The sequence below is a fragment of the Cryptomeria japonica genome, chromosome 5 (genome assembly GCF_030272615.1).
Source record: "Cryptomeria japonica chromosome 5, Sugi_1.0, whole genome shotgun sequence".
Classification (NCBI taxonomy): Eukaryota; Viridiplantae; Streptophyta; class Pinopsida; order Cupressales; family Cupressaceae; genus Cryptomeria; species Cryptomeria japonica.
Genome location: NC_081409.1, coordinates 635,031,160 through 635,049,802, shown reverse-complemented (window position 1 = coordinate 635,049,802; position 18,643 = coordinate 635,031,160). Strand labels below are relative to the sequence as shown.

Genomic DNA, 18,643 nt, shown 5'->3' with positions numbered 1-18,643 from the left:
CTTTAGTTGTAGACTGAGAAGTACAACTCTACTTCTTACTTGTCCATGAGACTAGTCTTCAACCAAGAAAGAATGCTCCACTGGTTGTGCTTTTCCGGTCATCCACATTATCTCCCCAATCTGCATCGGTAAATACCTTGAGATTAAAATCACCATTGTATGGATACCACAATCCATAGTCAACAGTCCCTTTCAGGTATCTAAGAATCCTCTTGACTTCTACCAAGTGGGATTGTCTCAAACTTTTCTGAAAATGAGCTACAATGCCCACTATATGAGCAATATCTGGTTTGTTGTGCACCACATAGTGCAACTTACCAATCATTGACCGATGCTCCTTCTCATTCATTGATGCTGAATCATCTTCCTTAGTTAGTTTATAGCCGGTCACCATCGGTGTGCCAATCGGTTTTCTCTCCTCCATGCCAAAGGTCTTCAATACCTCTTTGACATACTTGGATTGGGTAATGAAGATACCCTCTTTCATTTGTTGAATCTGTAACCAATGAAGAACTTTATCTCCCCAATCAGAGACATCTCAAACTCTTTCTTCATTTCATCTGCAAAAGAATGACTCATTTCATCATCTCCTCCAAAGATTATTTCATCTACAAATACTTCACAGATAAGAATTTGATCACCTTCAGATTTCAGGTAGATGTTGCTATCCTCACTTGTTCTCTGAAATCCTATTTTCACAAGATGAGAGTAAATGTTCATACCATGCCCTAGGTGCTTGTTTCAATTCATACAGGGCTTTGTGTAATCTACACACCATGTTACTATCTTCTGATAAGGTAAACCCATCTGGTTGCTCAATATACACTTCCTCTTCTAGGATTCCATTTAAGAACGCAGACTTCACATCCATCTGGTATACCTTAAATCCCTTGAATGTTGCAAATGCAAGTAGCATTCAGACACCTTCCAGTCTAGCCATAGGAGAAAAGGTTTCTCCATAGTCTTCTCCCTCTTCTTGAGCATATCTTTTGCATACAAGTCTTGCCTTGTTTCTTACAACTGTTCCTTCTTCATTTAGCTTATTCCTAAAAACCCATTTGGTCCCTATGACATTCTTATGTTCTGGTCTGGGTACCAAGGACCATGTTGCATTCTTTTCTATCTAGTCTAGCTCCTCTTCCATTGCCTTAATCCAGTCTTCATCTGTAAGTGCTTCTCTGGAAGTCTTGGGCTCCAATTTAGAAATCATGCAAGATTTTTCTTTCACCTTTCTTCTTGTGATATCCCTGCATCTTTATCTCCTATGATCTGCTTCAGATCATGATGTAGTTTCACATATCTAGGAATGACTCTAGTTGGTTCTTCTTGCTTTTCCTCTTCTTCTTCACTTACTTGTTCTTCACCTACTATAGCTTCTACTGGTACAGGAACATTGAGATCTTTACTTGATTCTTTCTTAACCAGTTCCCAGAAGGCTACATGCGGTTCATCTTCCACTTCCTCGCTGCAAGTTTCCTCAGGTTCCTTAGGGGATTCATCAACCCTAACATTGATACTCTCAACAATTTTTTGTGTTCTATTGTTGTAGCACTTGAGAGCTTTACTCTTAGTGGAATACCCCAGAAATATTCCTTCATCACATTTAGCATCAAACTTGCTCAGATGCTCACCTCTCTTGATGTAACACTTACTACCAAATACTTTAAAATAACTCACAATGAGAGTCTTCCCGGTCCAATACTCATAAGGGGTTTTAACTCTACCTTTCTTGATGAGTACTCGATTCATAGTATAGACTGCAGTGCTCACTGCTTCTCTCCAAAAAGTGTGAGCAACCTTTCCTTGGATCAACATTATTCTGGCCATTTCAACTATAGTCCTATTATTCCTTTCTGCTATGCCATTCTATTGTGGTGTCCTTGGGGTAGACAACTACCTCTTGATACCACTATCTTCACAGTAATTGTTGAATTCACTTCTAGTGAATTCACCTCCTTGATTAGTTCTTAGACATTTTATCTTTTGGCCACTTTCCTTCTCTACTAATGCTCTAAAGGCTTTGAACTTTCCAAACGCCTCAAACTTGTCTTTCAAGAATGTGACCCACATCATTCTTGAGCAGTCATCAATAAGAATCATGAAATACCTATCTCCCTGAATACTTCTAGTTTTCATAGGACCACACAAATCAGTATGCACAAGATCAAGTAAGTTTTCTGCTGAAAAAGACTTACCTTTGAAAGTTGAGGAAGACATCTTCCCAAGTTGACATTCTCTGCATAAAGAATTCTTCGATTTGTTCAACAAAGGCAATCCTCTTACTGCCTTGATCTTACTCGCCTTTACAATATTATCAAAGTTCATATGACAAAGTCTCCTATGCCATATCCAACTGCCATAAAACTTTGCCATCAGACACCGACTTATCTTGGCATTCAGCTGAAACAAGTTACCTTTGGTCTTCTTACCGGTGGCAATAAGTTCACCACTCTTTCCAATTATACTATAGACTCCACCTTTGAACTCCAATTGTAGTCCTTTATCATTTAGCCGAGCAACACTCAATAGGTTATGCTTAAGACCTTCTACCCAGTAGACATCATCTTCATTGCTCTTTCCATTCAGTGAGATGGATCCTTTTCCTTTTACCAAACATGGCGCATCATTGCCAAATCTGACAACACCTCTGTCATATTCTTCTAGAGACATAAACTTTCTCCGATCACCAGTCATGTGGTGAGAATAACCACTATCAATAATCCACTCATTAGAGTTGTCAATGCGAGAGACAAGTGCTTTCTTGTCAGACACTTCTTCCTTTATAGCTACAAACACTATGTCCTCATTCTCTTCATCCTCGGATTCTTCATTAGTAACACCTTCATCTACTGCTACAAGAAAATTTCTTCTATTTCCTCCTTTATACTTTCTAAACCTCTTCAGTTTGTCCTTATTATCATTGTTAGGACATTTAACAACTATATGTCCTATCTTATTGCAGGAAAAACATTTTAAAGGAAGCTTACCTCTGTATTTTCCAGTGCCTTTTGGAAGTCTCTTAGCAAGAAGAGCTTCAAACAATATCAAAATCTCTTCATCATCCATACCTCTTCTTTGCATGGATTCATAACTGGTACTTACTTCATTTCCTTTTCTAGTTGGTGCAACAGATGCTCTAAAATCTGACCCAGTCTTCTGAACACTGCCATCATAGCTATTCAACTCATATGCAGCCAACTTTGCAATGATAGAGTCTAAGGATACCTTGGTTTTGTCAATAGAACTTAGTTCCTGAATAGCAACAACTCTTATTGCATAGACCGGTAATAGTGATCTCAAAACTTTACTGACAATGGTGGCATCATCAATTGTTCCACCAATGCTCTTGATATCTCCAACAACAGTCTTGATCCTTATGCCATATTGCTAAATGGTCTCACCTTCAACCATCCTCATGTCTTCAAATTTTCCTCTAAGGCTCTCTTCCTTAGCTTTCTTTACATGCTCACCACTACCATAAATAGTTTCCAAAGTGTCCCATACATCCTTAGGAGTGCCCTTATCTTGTACACCATTGAACTCAATATTGAACAAACTGCTAATAAGAGCTTCCATAACTTGCCCATTTTCTTGAATCTCTCTTTTCTGATCATTGGTTAAAGTGCCAGTGGGGATTACATAAACATTCTCAACATAGCTCCAGTGTTGAGCACCCAGACTCTTGATATAGATCTTCATTTTGTCCTTCCATATTTTGAAGTTATCTCTATTGAACTTAGGACCTTCCCTCTTCATCATTAAGGTAGGATCTTTTTCCTCAAGCAGTTAAGCTTATATCACTGAGGACCTAGAGTTGCTCTGATACCAATTGATGAATAAAAGATACCCTAACTGGTGTTGAGAGGGGGGGTGAATTAGTACATACAAAAACTTCTCCACAACTTATCAAGTTAAAACAATGCTAACCGGTTGTCTTCATTACTGATCTTAACCATGGCAATACCGGTTAAACATAGTAAGACTACATAGAACATAAATAGGTAAAACTGAATACTTCAAATTCATTCAATACTTGATAACTACTTCACCCATAAACATATCCATGTGGTATATCAGCAATACCATAACCATTAGCTCTATATGCACAAACACTTAAACAAAGAATACTTAACCATCACATGAAAATGCACAACTCATGACACACATATTTTTCATGTGGAAACCCAAATGGGAAAAACCACGGTGGGGATGAATACCCACAAGCTTGTTTTGAACTCTTTTGAAGCTCACTTTGTTAGGAGCCTATTCCGGTTAAAGACTTTACAATAAGGTTCTGCTAGGAACCGATCTTGTTAAAGATCACCCGGTTAAGGGATGGCTATATACCCTGTTAAAGGTTACCTTGCTAGAGAATTTAAAGAACTCATTGAACTTAAGTCACCTAGTTAAAGGATTTACAGTAAGCCTATTAAAGCTACCCGACAAAGGGATTTTCCTTCTGTTGAAATGATTAGAAGACAACAGGTAAAACTCTGATCTAATAACAACACTATATGCTAAGGCGGATCCTTTTTAGTTCCTCTACTCTACAATCACACTTTGCAGTCTTCTCTCACTAGTCTAACAAGTATCTCATCACTTGGATACATACACAAATTTTTCCAACAACTTACAATAACAAACATCATCAACCTTATAGACAACAATTAGGTCGGTAGCATAAACCCTAAACCCTAAGCATTTAGGTTTACAATTACAGGCGGTCCAATCTTGACCGTCCAAACACTTTTCATAGAATGAAACAATCTCAAACAGATCACAAGTCATTTTGCATCATCCATTCTTCACCGCACATAAAAATCAGTAACCCATCATGCTTTCTTCTCATACCGCTAAGAAGAATGTCCATTCCTGAGGCAAACATTTAATGCAGTCGATTTTCATATGCAAGATCCTCAAGGAAATTCTTCACATGTACAAAACTGACATGGCATATCGATGTCATCCTAATCTCTTAGTTAACTCATCACAAAATACCATCGGTTGCATCACACAAGCTAGATTGCCAAATTGGAAACCCTAGAGCTGAGACTACCAATCGGTAGTCACACTTAGTGAAACCCTAACACCGGTTCACTACATCTCTTCATACCGGTTCATCAATAACAACTAATTCCAATCTTCATACCGATTGACCTATACTTATTGATATCAATGACAACATACATTATTATCATATCATCATGTGCTAACATACCGTCTCATCAAATGCCAACATGTGCAACACTGTCATTGGTGCATATCAGATGTGATGTCTTTGATGTCACCTAGTATTCCAGGTCACTGGTAAGGGAGAGAATAGTATTCAATACAATGACCCATGGAGTCACCGGTACACAAGTTAGTGTTTGACTTGTGTTGAAGATATGGACAGGAGACCAGTATGATATAACAGCTAGTAAATGATGACATCTGTAAGAGAGCAAGATGCTGGTTGGTTGATTGTGATGAAGAGGGGGAATGTTGTCTAAATCACATCAACATCGGAGGAGAAGGATGCACAGATCACTGGTATGTTGTGTGGATGAAGAACAACAAGACTCCCACCTGATAAAGATGCAGTCACCATTTGAAGAGATGACTGACAGTGAATGTGCCCCAAACCGGATCACATGTGCCTGTTTGAAGATATATTGCTCAAACATGGAAGCCACATTGGTGCATTGCAGAATGCAGACGATGAGGCTCCACTCCCACCGGTAACTCGAGTTTATCTCCTATTATGCATGAAATGCATCATAGTTCTTGGAGATAAGACAACATAGTTAAAGGCAGTTGATTGAAGGTCACACCAGATCAACCAATGAAACAAAAGGATGCCTCAGGTGCATGAAATCAGAGATGTGCACCAGATTAGAAAGGGTTGGCATGTTGTGTCATCGGGGTAGAGAAGGAAGAGTAATAAAGTGATGGGTTTGTCACCTTGACAAACCGACCGGATGATGTTCAGGTTGATGATGAAGAAGGCAAGGCTGAGCAACTAAAGTTAGAGAGTGCAACCTATATGCAAATGCCTTAGAGGGAAACAATTAAAGGTTGATGACATGGTGTCATGAAGGGTGCCTAGTGGTAAGTATGAGTACCGGTAAGAGAGCAAAGAAGCTAAGTGATGTGCTCCTTCCTGATGAAGATGAGCATATGGTGGATTGATATGTTTGGCAACTGGCAAAGGGGCTCCATCGGAAGAGGAGCCAAGAGCAAGGTGATGGCAGTCTGGTTAGGGTATAACCGATAGGGTTAGTGAGCCGTTAGAAGAATCCGATAATGGAGTTGGTCGGTGATCCTATCTAGACCGATACAGATGACCCAACAAAGGTGGATGTTAACATTGCGGCCATGTGGAGTTGAAGTGGCATGCATGCACAGGTCAGTGAATGTGTTGTCTGCGAGATAGATGGTGACAGGTCAACATTTATGTCGATAGCATGTTTCACGAGTCAAGAATCAGAAGAGTGTGGCTCGAGACTAATTAGAGGACAAAGATTTGATTGGATTACCTCATGATCGAGGCTGAGTGTTCAGGTGCTGATCAGGGCAGGTGAAGCTATCTGCATGATCGCTTCACAGGTATTTGACAAGTACATACCGAAGAAGAAGTTGTGTTTGCTAAACTTGGTAAACGTGTATTGGAAGCCACGTGATTGGTGGAGTTGATTGATCCATTGCAGGAGGTCAATCTATGGAAGGATATCTGATTGGATTTGGTTTGCCTCGAGGTCTATAAAGAAACCCTAACCGCCTGAAGTTTGAATTGGTTTTGGCAGGAAAACTAGCTTATAAATATGTAAGCCAAAATCGATAAGTGTTGTTGTTCAATGATAGAGTGTTGCTGCATGTGAGAAGAAATTAGTCAAGTGCTCAATGAGTATCAAAGGAGAGACTATGAGAGAGAGAGAATCGGGTTGAAGAGCTCAACCAGTAAGAGTGAGGCAACCGGTACTCTGCCAATGTGTCTATGAGAGTAGTATATTGGTAGTGACAGAACTGGCAGAGAAGAGGCAAAGAGGATTGTAGAAAAGAGAAGAGCATAGTGAGAACAAGAAGAGAATTGGTAAGCTGAGAACCGACAGTAATCAGATAGTGGATATCTGACTGAGCGAAGTAGACTAGTGGAAAGCAGCAATGTAGCAAAGAGTAGAATCAACATAAATATTTGCAGAAGAGTTATAAAGTTCATTTGTAACAAGTCTATTACTTTTGTAATTAAATATAATTATAGACCACTGAGTTGGATCTCAGTGCTCCTTGGGTTGGTGCCCTAAATATTGTAATCAGAGATTCATTATGAGGTTGATTGGAGCAGTAGACTCCAACATCATTTCTCACCGAGGTTTTTCCCATCTTGGGTTTTCCTCGTATATGTTGGTGTTATGTGATGCTCTTGTGTATGCTTTCATTGCATTGTCTTGGTTTATCTTATTTGCAATCCTACTAAGTATTAGGATGTTAACCGGTACACATACTTAGGAGTTTAAGGGTAAAGAATTTGAAAACCACCAATTCATCCCCCCTTCTCAGTGGCACATTGTGTCTAACACAAATGTTTCACACACACAAAAGTGTTCTTATTTTTCAGCAAAACACTTTAACATAGTGTTTGGTGTGCATCCCCCAAAAAATTTAGTTTCATTTAAAATTTTGAAAAATCCACTGGTAGGAATATAGTTAAGAGTGATCACTAGAAGTTATTTTAATTTTTGTAATTTTTTGTAGAGAATTTTTTTTATGATTTTTCAAAGTTGATGCATTTTGAAAAATCAGATCATTGAGCATGCACATCACATAATTATTTGCCACACAGTTGCTTGTTGAGAAACAATTATTTGCTACCAATAGCATGGTAACACACATGGTCATAGGGACAAGGAACTTGCAACTACAAAATCAAAGAATCTACTTGCAACATGTTTATAGGCATAAGATGTCTATGATAGCTTATTAGTAATTTGCATTCCACATTTTGCAAACTTTTGCACCAAGGAACTTGCAACCACAACATATGACAAAAATTCTCTAATTAAGAAGCATTTATTTTTTATGCCCTTGCAACCCTTGGTGGTGACTCAAATTCCTTTGTTTCATTTTTTTAAAGAAACATTAAACCTTTATATTTGTAAGGAAAAAGATCATTCACACAAAAACTATAGACAATAATTAACCTAGATAATTATGTGTGAGTGATATTAGCTAATTGAAATAAATGTTATAATAAATGTAGAAATTAATTAAATTAAATATAAGAATATTTAACTCTTAACTTGATAAAATTATTATTGTATATATGTTAGATTTCATTCATTAAATCGATGCTAGAATTTTAAAACTTATTAAAGGATTGTTATTGATCTAGAGTTTTTAATATGAAACTCTCTAGTTCACTCCTATGAGTGTAGAGGTGATCTATGTGAGTGCGAATCTCATTTAAATCTTGAATATGAAATTATGATTCACATATTTGATTTGGTTAATTTTTGCTCACTAAAATTTGTTTGTTGTTATGCAAGTGCATTGGATTTGATAAGGAACAAATGTTTTTTACAAACACTTATGGGGAATTCATAAAATTGTGAGTCATTGTCTCCTCATTCAAACCTAGGCTTGATAGACCAATTCAATGATGATGAATTGAGGCCGAGAACATTAATATTCATCCAACATGCTCCTTGTATGATGATGTGATATTGATATAACTATGATAATGCAACATCAATATAATTTTGATGATGTACTATCAAATATAAATTTCTCTTTTAATTCTAAATGTTTCTTTTGAATTATAGTCAATTTTTAAATACATTATATAAAAGTACAATTTAAAGTAAGTTTTGTGGCTCACAATGACTAATAAGCGGGGAAAATATAAGCCCAAATAAAAAAAAAAAAAGATGCATATAAATTCTGCACCATAATTTTGAACTAATAGATCAAATGTTAAATGTGGAATCAAATTTGAATCCTATAAACAAACAAGGGATGTGTTGTGTCAAGTTCCTTCTTGTAATGAGTGCAATGAATTTTGTTGTGTCCAACAAATTAATATTGAGTGATGTTAGAAATATCATTTGAGTACACAATATAAATTTAAAGTTAAGTTTATCAAGAAAAAAAAAATTAAATATTAACTTGTCACATAGAAAATGACTATTATGATGTATGTAATAATGCTCACGTCATTGGAATCATTAATAGACTTGAAATTTGATTTAATGAATTAAATGCATTGGATTAGATGTGTACTTCAAAAAAAGATGAAAAAAATAATTTTTATATTGACTATTCCTAGCATGAATTGATTGAAGAAAAAGATAAATGTGGCTTTTGATAATAATGATTTAAAATAGAAAATTAAATATAGAGTTTAAGATTGTTGCTCCTTTTTTTAAAATTCTATATGCTCTCGGGCTTAAGCTAATAAGAGAAATTGAATGCATTAATGTAGTAGTATTCTTGTCAACATAGATTAGAAATAAATGTAAAATAAATTGAAAATATATAAGCATTCATTAACCTTTATTAAATAGTGTTTTTCTTATTGCTAATTTTAAAAATGTTTTTAACCAATAGATGTAAATTTCAATTTTTTTTTGTTAAGTATTTTAATTACAATCTCTTATGTTTTCTTTATTTCACCTTTTCAATAATTTAAAATTGACTGAAATATGATAAAATAAATAAACTATATTGATTGGCACATAATCTTTTCAATAAAAATAATGTCATTTATTAAAAAATAAATAAATTAAATAAAAAAGTGACATGAAAAAAAGTTGTACAAAAAGTCAAAAGGAAATTTTTTTATAAGATTTCATAGTTTACATCATATTAATAAAATTGTTCATAACTTTTATCCAATAGAATGGTAGATAATTAGTTTTGATATTTAAAAAGTAGAAAATATAAGTCAAACTATTTTAATTCTAACAACTCATGTGTTAATAAGTAAGAAATCATATCAACCATTAATACTCTAGCTTGACATAATTTAATAATAATAATAATGATAAAAATAGCATAGGTGTAGAGCATTAGCCAATGTTCCAATTACCATTCATTAGATTTTGCTAATTAAAGCCGACTAAAATATTATCTAGTGGGCCAATAGCTACCCATTAGATCAAGTGTGCACCTTTATTGGTACTAATAGTGCAAAATTATTGGAGCATTTGTGTATAAGTATTTGATCATTTATGCAACTTTATTGGTACAATAGGTACAATTATTGGGACATTGCACGTGAGTATTGGATCAATTGTATAATTTTTTTGGTTGTCAAAGTGAACAGATAATGAGAAAATAGAGAATATGTTTCAAAAAACACTTTGAAATGACCACTTTTTGCCCCCCACATGCATAACGGATCCCACAACATTCACATTTACCTGCCAAAGCTAGAACAATAGCTATAAGCAATTAAGTTGTATACGAAGACAACAAAAAAAAATCATCGAATTTTGTGTTGTGTATTGTGTTGTGTCGAGTTCCTTCCTTGTAATGAGTGTAGTGAATTTTGTTATGTCTAACAAATTTAACTGAGTCATGTTAGAAATATCACTTAAGTACACATTATAAATTTAAAGTTAATTTTATCAAAAAAAATATTATCATACTAATTTGTCACATAGAAAATGACTAATATGATGTATGTAATAATGCTCATGTCATTGGAATCATTAATAGACTTGAAATTTGATTTAATGAATTAATTGCATTGGATTATATGTTTACTTCACAAAAAAGATAAAAAAACGATTTTCATATTGACTATTTCCAACATGAACCGATTGAAGAAAAGATAAATGTTGTTTTTGATAATGATTTAAAATAGAAAATTAAATATAGATTCTAAGATTGTTGCTCATTTTTTTAATTCTATATGCTCTTTGGCTATAATAAGAGAAATTGAATGCATTAATACATTTCATCAACATAGATTGAAAATAGATATAAAATAAATTAAAAATATGTAAGCATTCACTAACCTTTATTAAATAGTGTTTCTCTTATTGCTAATTTAAATAAAAATTGTTTTAAACCAATTGATGCAAATTTTAATTATATTATTATTAATTATTTTTCATTACAATCTTTCATGTTTTCTCTATTTCACCTTTTCAATAATTTAAAATTGATTGAAATATGATAAATAAATAATTGTATTGATTGGCACACAATTTTTTGAATAAAAATAATGTCATTTATGAAAAAACAATAAAGTAAATAAAAAAGTGACATGAAAATAAATTTGCACAAAAAGTCAAAATGAAAAAAGTTATAAGATTCCATAGCTTACATCACATTAATAAAACTCTTCACAACTTTTATCCAATAGAATGGTAGATAATTAATTTTGATTTTAAAAAAAATAGAAAAATATAAGTCAAACTATTTTAATTCTAAAAACTCATTTGTTGACAAGTAATAAATCATATAAATCCATTAATACTTTACCTTGACATAATTTAATAATAATAATGATAAAAATAAAATAAGGTTAGAGCACCAACCTATGTTCCAATTACCATTCATAGGGTTTCGTAAGCTAAAAACCCACTGAAAAATTATCTAGTGGGCCAATTACTACCCATTAGATCGGGTACTCATAGTGCACAAATATTGATGCATTTGTGCATAAGTATGATCATTTATGCAACTTTAATGGTACCAATAGTGTACAATTATAGGGACATTTGTGTCTTAAGTATTGGATCGATTGTACAATTTTTTTGGTTGTCAAAGCAAATAGATAATGAGACAATAGGAAACATGTTTCGGACAACAGGACAACACTTTGCAATGACCACATTTTCCCCTTACATGCATGACAGATCCCACAGCTTTCGGATCCCACAGCTTTCGTCTTTACTGTCCAAAATAAATCTGATGTACAGTTTAAAAACTTAAGACTACAGACTACTGATACACTTCCCCAAAATAAAATTATTTACTAACTTATACAATAAATATTCTTACATTAAAGAAATAAACTGATCACCGTACAAGCATAAAGGCCCGAGCGTGCAATTTTCACCACTAAACTAATCTATATCGGATGACGTCATCCCCACTACTTTAAACGCATGCTATATAAGAATCCTGTCTGTACTTGCTCAGCAATCAAACAGACCTTTAAAAAAGACCTCTCCTCGCCACCTCCTCAGTCACGTTCATGTCAATCAAATTCTGTTTACACAATTAGCCTGCATCCATCCTTCATAATGCCTGTATAGATCCACCTCAGACAGCGTTTTGGAGAAAAACAAGCTAAAATAAGAGCCGGCAGGCCTTAATTACAACAGCAAATGGGTGGGCCTTGTAAAGAACACAAATTGAGGTACACTAGAATTTGGATTTATAGCCCCAAGATGTTGACCTTAGTGTAGTAGGTATGTACGTCTAATATAGCTGTCCTATTATGGCTACCTACAGAGCATCTTTCAGATCATACGTAATACCTTTTGCAATTAGGTGACCCCTCACATTTTAAAAAAAAATACATCGGATAACTCATAGTGGGTACCTTCCTTTACTGGATTCAGCATTTGGGTTTCCCTCAAATCAAGTGGAGAATTCCTGCTTTTCTTGTTTGTGCTTGGTTTAGGCAGAGAAAGCTGAAATTCTTAGAGCAAAAGACATTCTAACATATCATAAAAACAATGGCTGCAACAAATCTCTCATGGAATTTTGTTACAGTTGTGTTGATAGTAGTGATGCTGGCCCTCATGGCATCCACATCTGTTTCTTCCAATTCTGAAGGTCTTATATGCCATTGATCACCAGTTATTGCTTATGAAAAAGAAGTTTAGGATGATTTCTTTTTCCTTTTGTTCACAAGGGTTTGTTTGCTAATGCAGTTCTGTGTTGCAGGAGATGCTCTGCATGCTTTTAGAAGAGGTTTGTCAGACCCTAACAATATTCTACAAAGCTGGGACCCAACTCTTGTGAATCCTTGCACTTGGTTCCATGTGACTTGTGATCTGAACAATCATGTAATTAGGCTGTAAGTGCAGCATTCTGATTTCTTCCAAGTTCCAATAATATCTTAAAGTGGGTTTATTTGTTTCACCAAATTTGCCTCTGTTTTCAGGGATTTAGGTAACGGTAACATATCTGGGCGTCTGGCACCTGAGCTTCGGAAGCTTGAGCATTTGCAGTATCTGTGAGTATTCTTTTCATGGCAGGAATTATTCTTTCTCTGTTTTTACACATGGTTTTTTTTATTCCCCTTAAAACATGAATTTGCACTTATTTGGTGGTAACAGGTGATCTTAACTCCTGCATTTTAAAAAAATCTTGAAATAATAAATGTACTGCAATTCAGTCTTTTTAAAAATTTAGAATATATAAGTCACTGCATTGTCACCAGAGAGCAGATATGATTTTTATGGATCTTAATGTACAAGTAAACTCTCCAATTCAACATAGTTGTTGGTTTTGGCCTTCTGCGGTCTGGACCTCTGGCAATAAGCCCTGTACAAAACCAGGCAGGCTTAACCCGTGATTAAGTGGTATCTATTTGTGTGGCTTGGTGGATGTGGATAACACTTAAGAGTTTGTACTTATTTTTTCTTCTGATTTTGAGATGGGGATAGTTTAGGTTTTGATTGGTGTAAATGCCAGTTTAAAGAATCCAGACAAACAAGTGGATGTGGATAATTTGGTCAATTCCTATGTAGAATCTTTTGTATTTTAGATGTTTCTATTAGTAAGAAGTCATGATCATATGAAACTATACCATCCAAATGACCACTGACCACGGATGATCAGAACCACTGTCAAGGCAAGTCCAAACAGTAAGAGTACTCTGCACTAGACAAAATCTGGGGAAAATTTAACCAGATGTCTAATCAAACCACCTAACTCAGACTAATTGTGGGATTTTATTATTAGTAATAAATGAACATTGTCATTAGTGTGAAGCTAGTGAATAACTTGGCAAAGAGTTGAACATTCTTGTTTAACAAAGGGAGTAGAGGGCAACTTAGGAAGAGAATTGGGACAATGATTGGGACAAAGTAAACCAATGTTAACTGTGCAACTCCATTAAGAATTCTGTTTCTTTTTTTTTAAAACAGACAATTCCAATTGGCTTTATCTGGCAATCCAATATGTGGCAATACCATTATTGTTAACTTAATCTGTGGGAAATGCTAAAGTAGTATGATCCCAAGGTGTTCCATTAGTTGAAGAGAAGAAGCCAGAATGAAGACAGCAAAGAAGACTTTGTTGATTTCTTATCTATATGCCTTGATCTGGTTGGAAATATTTGCTTGTCTAAGTTGATTCACTTTTCCCGAAGGAAATGCCTGAATCATCTGCTCTCTAACATATTTGTGATCTTCATTGTATATTAGGGAGCTCTATCAAAATGACATTGTAGGAACTATTCCTGAGGAATTCAGCAATTTGAAGAAACTTATTAGTATGGATTTGTATGGTAACAAGATATCTGGAGAAATTCCTCGATCTCTGGGTAATTTGAAGAAACTCCAATTTCTGTAAGTTCACTCATCTCATACCTTTCAACACGCATAGTGAATAATTATAGCTATGGATCACGGTAGTTCACTCATTCGATGTATCTATTGAATAATATAGCTTTCTAATTTCAAAGTAAGTTTCAACAATGGATGAGTTGTAAGACTCTGTTCACATTTGTTTATGCTGGTCTTTGGATGAGCAGACGCCTCAGTAACAACAGGTTGACTGGGCGAATTCCAAGGGAGCTTACCACCATTCCAAACCTCCAAATTTTGTATGTATATGAATTCTTTCAAGCTTTTTATCTGACTTAGTTTAACTTGCTAAATTTCAGTCATTATTTTTGATATATCATATCTCATGCTACAGAGATGTCTCAAACAATGATTTGTGTGGAACTATTCCTACAAATGGGGCATTGCAGCATTTCCCTCTGGAAAGGTAATGGCCTAGACCCTTCACTTTCTTTGATTTTATTTTTTGTAATCCCTTCTGGGGTCCAAAGTCAACCTCCTATGTTGGTCGAGTCACTTGGCTGACCCTCTTTCCCCCTCCTTGGCTTGGCTTGGCTTGTGAGGTTGAGGAAGAGGAATCCATAGATCGAGCGGCAATGAATGTAATCGTACATTGTGTGAAAAGAATTTGCAATAAATGCATAATAACTCTTTGACTTTTCTATTTGTTTGTTCCTATCCTTGAGTTCACGTGACTGTCCTCACTTTAGCTGGTCATATATATATATAAAATATGATAGGGTTTATTGGACCCTTGTCCTCAATCTGGGTGTTAACTGGGCCCAGCTGCCGTGGGATCACAAAATGGGAAGGGGGTGGGCGCAAAGACAAAATCCAAACTCATGAGTGCACCATCCAGCAGGGGCACAATTAATGAATAAATGAAGGAATTTTAATGATGTCCACGAGATCAAGTGGTCTAAGGGATTAAGAGCTTTAGAAAAAGTTGCCATTTCAAATTTCTTTCTATGTCAGTTCTTTTTTTATGAATCCTGACCAAGAAATTCACAGTTTTGTGAAACCTTGCCTCACAAAACAGCTCGTTCAGACTTTCTGCCTTCAAAGATTGTGATTGTACCAGTCCAAAGGGAGTTTGAACCTGGATAGCCACTGAAATAGCACCACACCTTAATCATCCATGTCCTTAATGCCATTTTCAACCACGGCATATTCACTATGGTGAAAAGGGTGGAAAAAGGATGTTAAACATTGAGATTTGACAACCAAAGGAGGACTTATGTCCTGCAGACCACTATTTTCAATCTTGTTAAACTTGGAATAGAACTGAAAACAACAAAAGCAAGATATAAGGTGAAAAGGGCTCTGTTTTCACATGCTCAATTAGATCTTCATAGATATTCGTCTGTATAACAACCCTGTAAAACAAGTGTCTCCATTGGCTTAAAATTCAAGCAGGGAATGCAGATTCTGATCTGGAAACTGTACTTGTGTAAGGTTTTATTGTTATTCAAGAAGCAAGCTTTGATGCTTGTGGATAGTGGGCAGTTAAAAACTGTGGCTTTGGCAACTATTTTCTGAGAACTGCTATTTCTACTCTTATGGTTATTGCATGTCAAATTTGTTAGTCTAATAAAAAAACTACCCTTGTTTGGCAAAATCACAAATTATCTGGCTAAGAAGATGTTCAATATGTTGTTATACAAAAAACTTCAATCTTGTAACTGATAAGGAATAAATGTAAGTTTCATAATATTTTTAATTGGAAGAATTTTGTTAGTTTAATAAAAAAACTACCCTTGTTTGGCAAAATCACAAATTATCTGGCTAAGAAAATGTTCAATATGTTGTTATACAAAAAACTTCAATCTTGTAACTGATAAGGAATAAATGTAAGTTTCATAATATTTTTAATTGGAAGAATTTCTTTTGTTGGTTTTGTAGGACTGTATAAAAGTGACTTTAGTTATGTATCGATTTGACTTTCAATAATTAACTGATGATTTATGACAAATATAAATATTTGAAAGGATGTAAAAACTTTTAGAGAAATCTTTGTGGCATCACATTCCACAATCCATCACCAAGATAACTAAAGAAAAAGAGTGAAGATTGCAGAAGCTAGAACACATATACAAAGCCCAAAATGTTAAGAAGGTTGTTATAGTTTGAATGGTTCTTTAATTTGATTAGGTCTTAAGATCATAGGAATAAATGTAAATTTCAGAATATTTTTTGAAAAATAATCGGAAGAACTTCTTTCGCTGGTTTTGTAGGAGTGTACAAAAATGAATTTTGTTATGTATTTATTGACTTCCAGTAATTAACTGATCATATATAAGAAAAATAAGAATTTAGAAGGATGTAAATATCTTTTATAGAAAAAACTAATAATTTTTTAATGTCAACATTTTAGATCAAATTCCACAATCCATCTCTAGGATAACTAAGAAAAGAGAGTGAAGACTGCAGAAGCTAAAACATATATAAAGCTCAAAAAATATTAAGAAGGTTGGAATAGGTTGAGTGGTTCTTTAACTTGATTAGGTGTTCAGATCATAGTCACATTGAGATTCAGGTTACTGGTAAAGGTATGCCATTTGAAATCAGCGTAAGGAATTAAATGAATGTGCAACCATGTCATATTAAAAAAGATGCATGGATTGATATAGATGAAAAAATTCTAACACAATCAAATCCAGAAACAAGATTGAACATCATCAATGGATTGTGAAAACTTGATATCATTAATGGATATTTCAGTCAAACATCTTGTTCGTAAATTTATGAACCATATTTTCAACTAATGTGTTGTTGCATTTTTGTTAACATAGAACCAAGTGGAAAAGGCATAAAAAATCTGAAGTTAGAATTTACCACTTTCTGTTTATTTCTTTCTTGATTTGTTTTTTTGTTAGAATGCAGTCATCATGAAGTACAAAGGCATGCTTGACCTCCTCTTATTTGAGTGTAGGTTGAGTTAGTCCCTATTGCAATCTTGTCCTCCAGTGAATGCTTATAGAAGTTATTGTTTTCAGATGAGCAAAACTGAATCAATACCTGAATAATATTTACATGGTGAGCCTGGGAAGGTGGTAAATTCTAATACCAGGGAAAAGGGTACCTTACTGCCTAGCGTAAAGGGATTCCCAAGAATAAGATGTGTCATTAAATTATAATGTATATGGATATAACATTTGTTTCTTGTGTATTCCAGCTTTGACAACAACCCTCGGCTTAGGGGTCCAGAGCTGCAAGGGTTGGTATCATATGATTCTGGATGCTGAGTGAAGCTATGGGTGTTGCTAAGCGAAAGTTGGATAAAGCTTCTTGGTATTCGATATTTTCTCCTTTAATACCCTACAGGGAAAGTCCTGGTTGAATAAGAGGTGCCCTTCGAATAACATTATCTTAAGCAATTGCTGCCTGAAACATAGATTGCTTACCAATCTTGTTTTCCAAGTGCAAGGTGTTTTCTAAAATGTTCTTTGTTATCATCATGTCAACGCTGATTGTTCCATAGGCTATTTTTAGCCTTGCGGACATTAAAAGTTCTATCTATCTATCATTGCAACAAACTGTACTATCATGCTAAGTAGTAAGTTGTGTGCTTTAGCAGAAGAATATTACACTATCTCATTGCCTGATAAAAAAAAAGGCTTGGTGGGATATTTGCAAATTGTAAGCATTAAAATAGCTCTGATAGCAATGGTACATTGCATAATGGTAAATCGTAAAGGTTGTTTTAGAGGTCACCATGGCATATGAAACCTTCTTATAGAAGGGAGGAATGAAATGTGAAAGATAATGTAATAGTGGCTATAATATTGGTAAAACTGTAAGCGAGTAGAGTACGATGATGGGAAATGTATGGGCATCTATCACTATTTATTATGGGAAACCATAAATGGTACCATTCTTTCACATTAGTCTTTTTTTAGTATCATAGTATCTGAGATGAGCAGTAAAATACATCTTTAAGCATTTTAAAGGCCTCAAAGCTTGTAGTTTTGACGGTCAATTTTTTTTAGTGTCATTTTTCTTTGAAGGCTGCCCTTCACAGTGATTACTGTTTTACTGCCTTTACCTAATGTAGTTCTACAAACAAAGAGGCGCTCAACACATTTTTTAACAGTTATGTGTATTGGTAAAATTTGCATACCGAAGGTATT

At 34.7% G+C, this 18,643-nt stretch overlaps 1 protein-coding gene across 1 annotated transcript; it reads left to right on the top strand.

The window, feature by feature from the left end:
* Positions 1-12,270: 12,270 nt before the first annotated feature.
* LOC131028054 (leucine-rich repeat protein 1) lies at positions 12,271-18,395 on the top strand. Its single transcript, XM_057958230.2, has 7 exons — positions 12,271-12,774; positions 12,886-13,018; positions 13,106-13,177; positions 14,373-14,516; positions 14,702-14,773; positions 14,869-14,940; positions 17,689-18,395. The coding sequence occupies exons 1-7, from the start codon at positions 12,675-12,677 to the stop codon at positions 17,756-17,758; spliced, it is 663 nt and encodes a 220-aa protein (XP_057814213.1). The 5' UTR covers positions 12,271-12,674; the 3' UTR covers positions 17,759-18,395.
* The last annotated feature ends 248 nt before the right edge of the window (positions 18,396-18,643 follow it).

What these genes read in the sequence shown, in the direction of transcription:
- LOC131028054 (XM_057958230.2), top strand. Translation starts at nt 12,675, where the DNA reads ATGGCTGCAACAAATCTCTCATGGAATTTTGTTACAGTTGTGTTGATA. An exon ending in TGTTTCTTCCAATTCTGAAG is followed by an intron (nt 12,775 to 12,885) that starts GTCTTATATGCC and finishes TCTGTGTTGCAG; the next exon opens with GAGATGCTCTGCATGCTTTT. An exon ending in TTGAAGAAACTCCAATTTCT is followed by an intron (nt 14,517 to 14,701) that starts GTAAGTTCACTC and finishes TTGGATGAGCAG; the next exon opens with ACGCCTCAGTAACAACAGGT.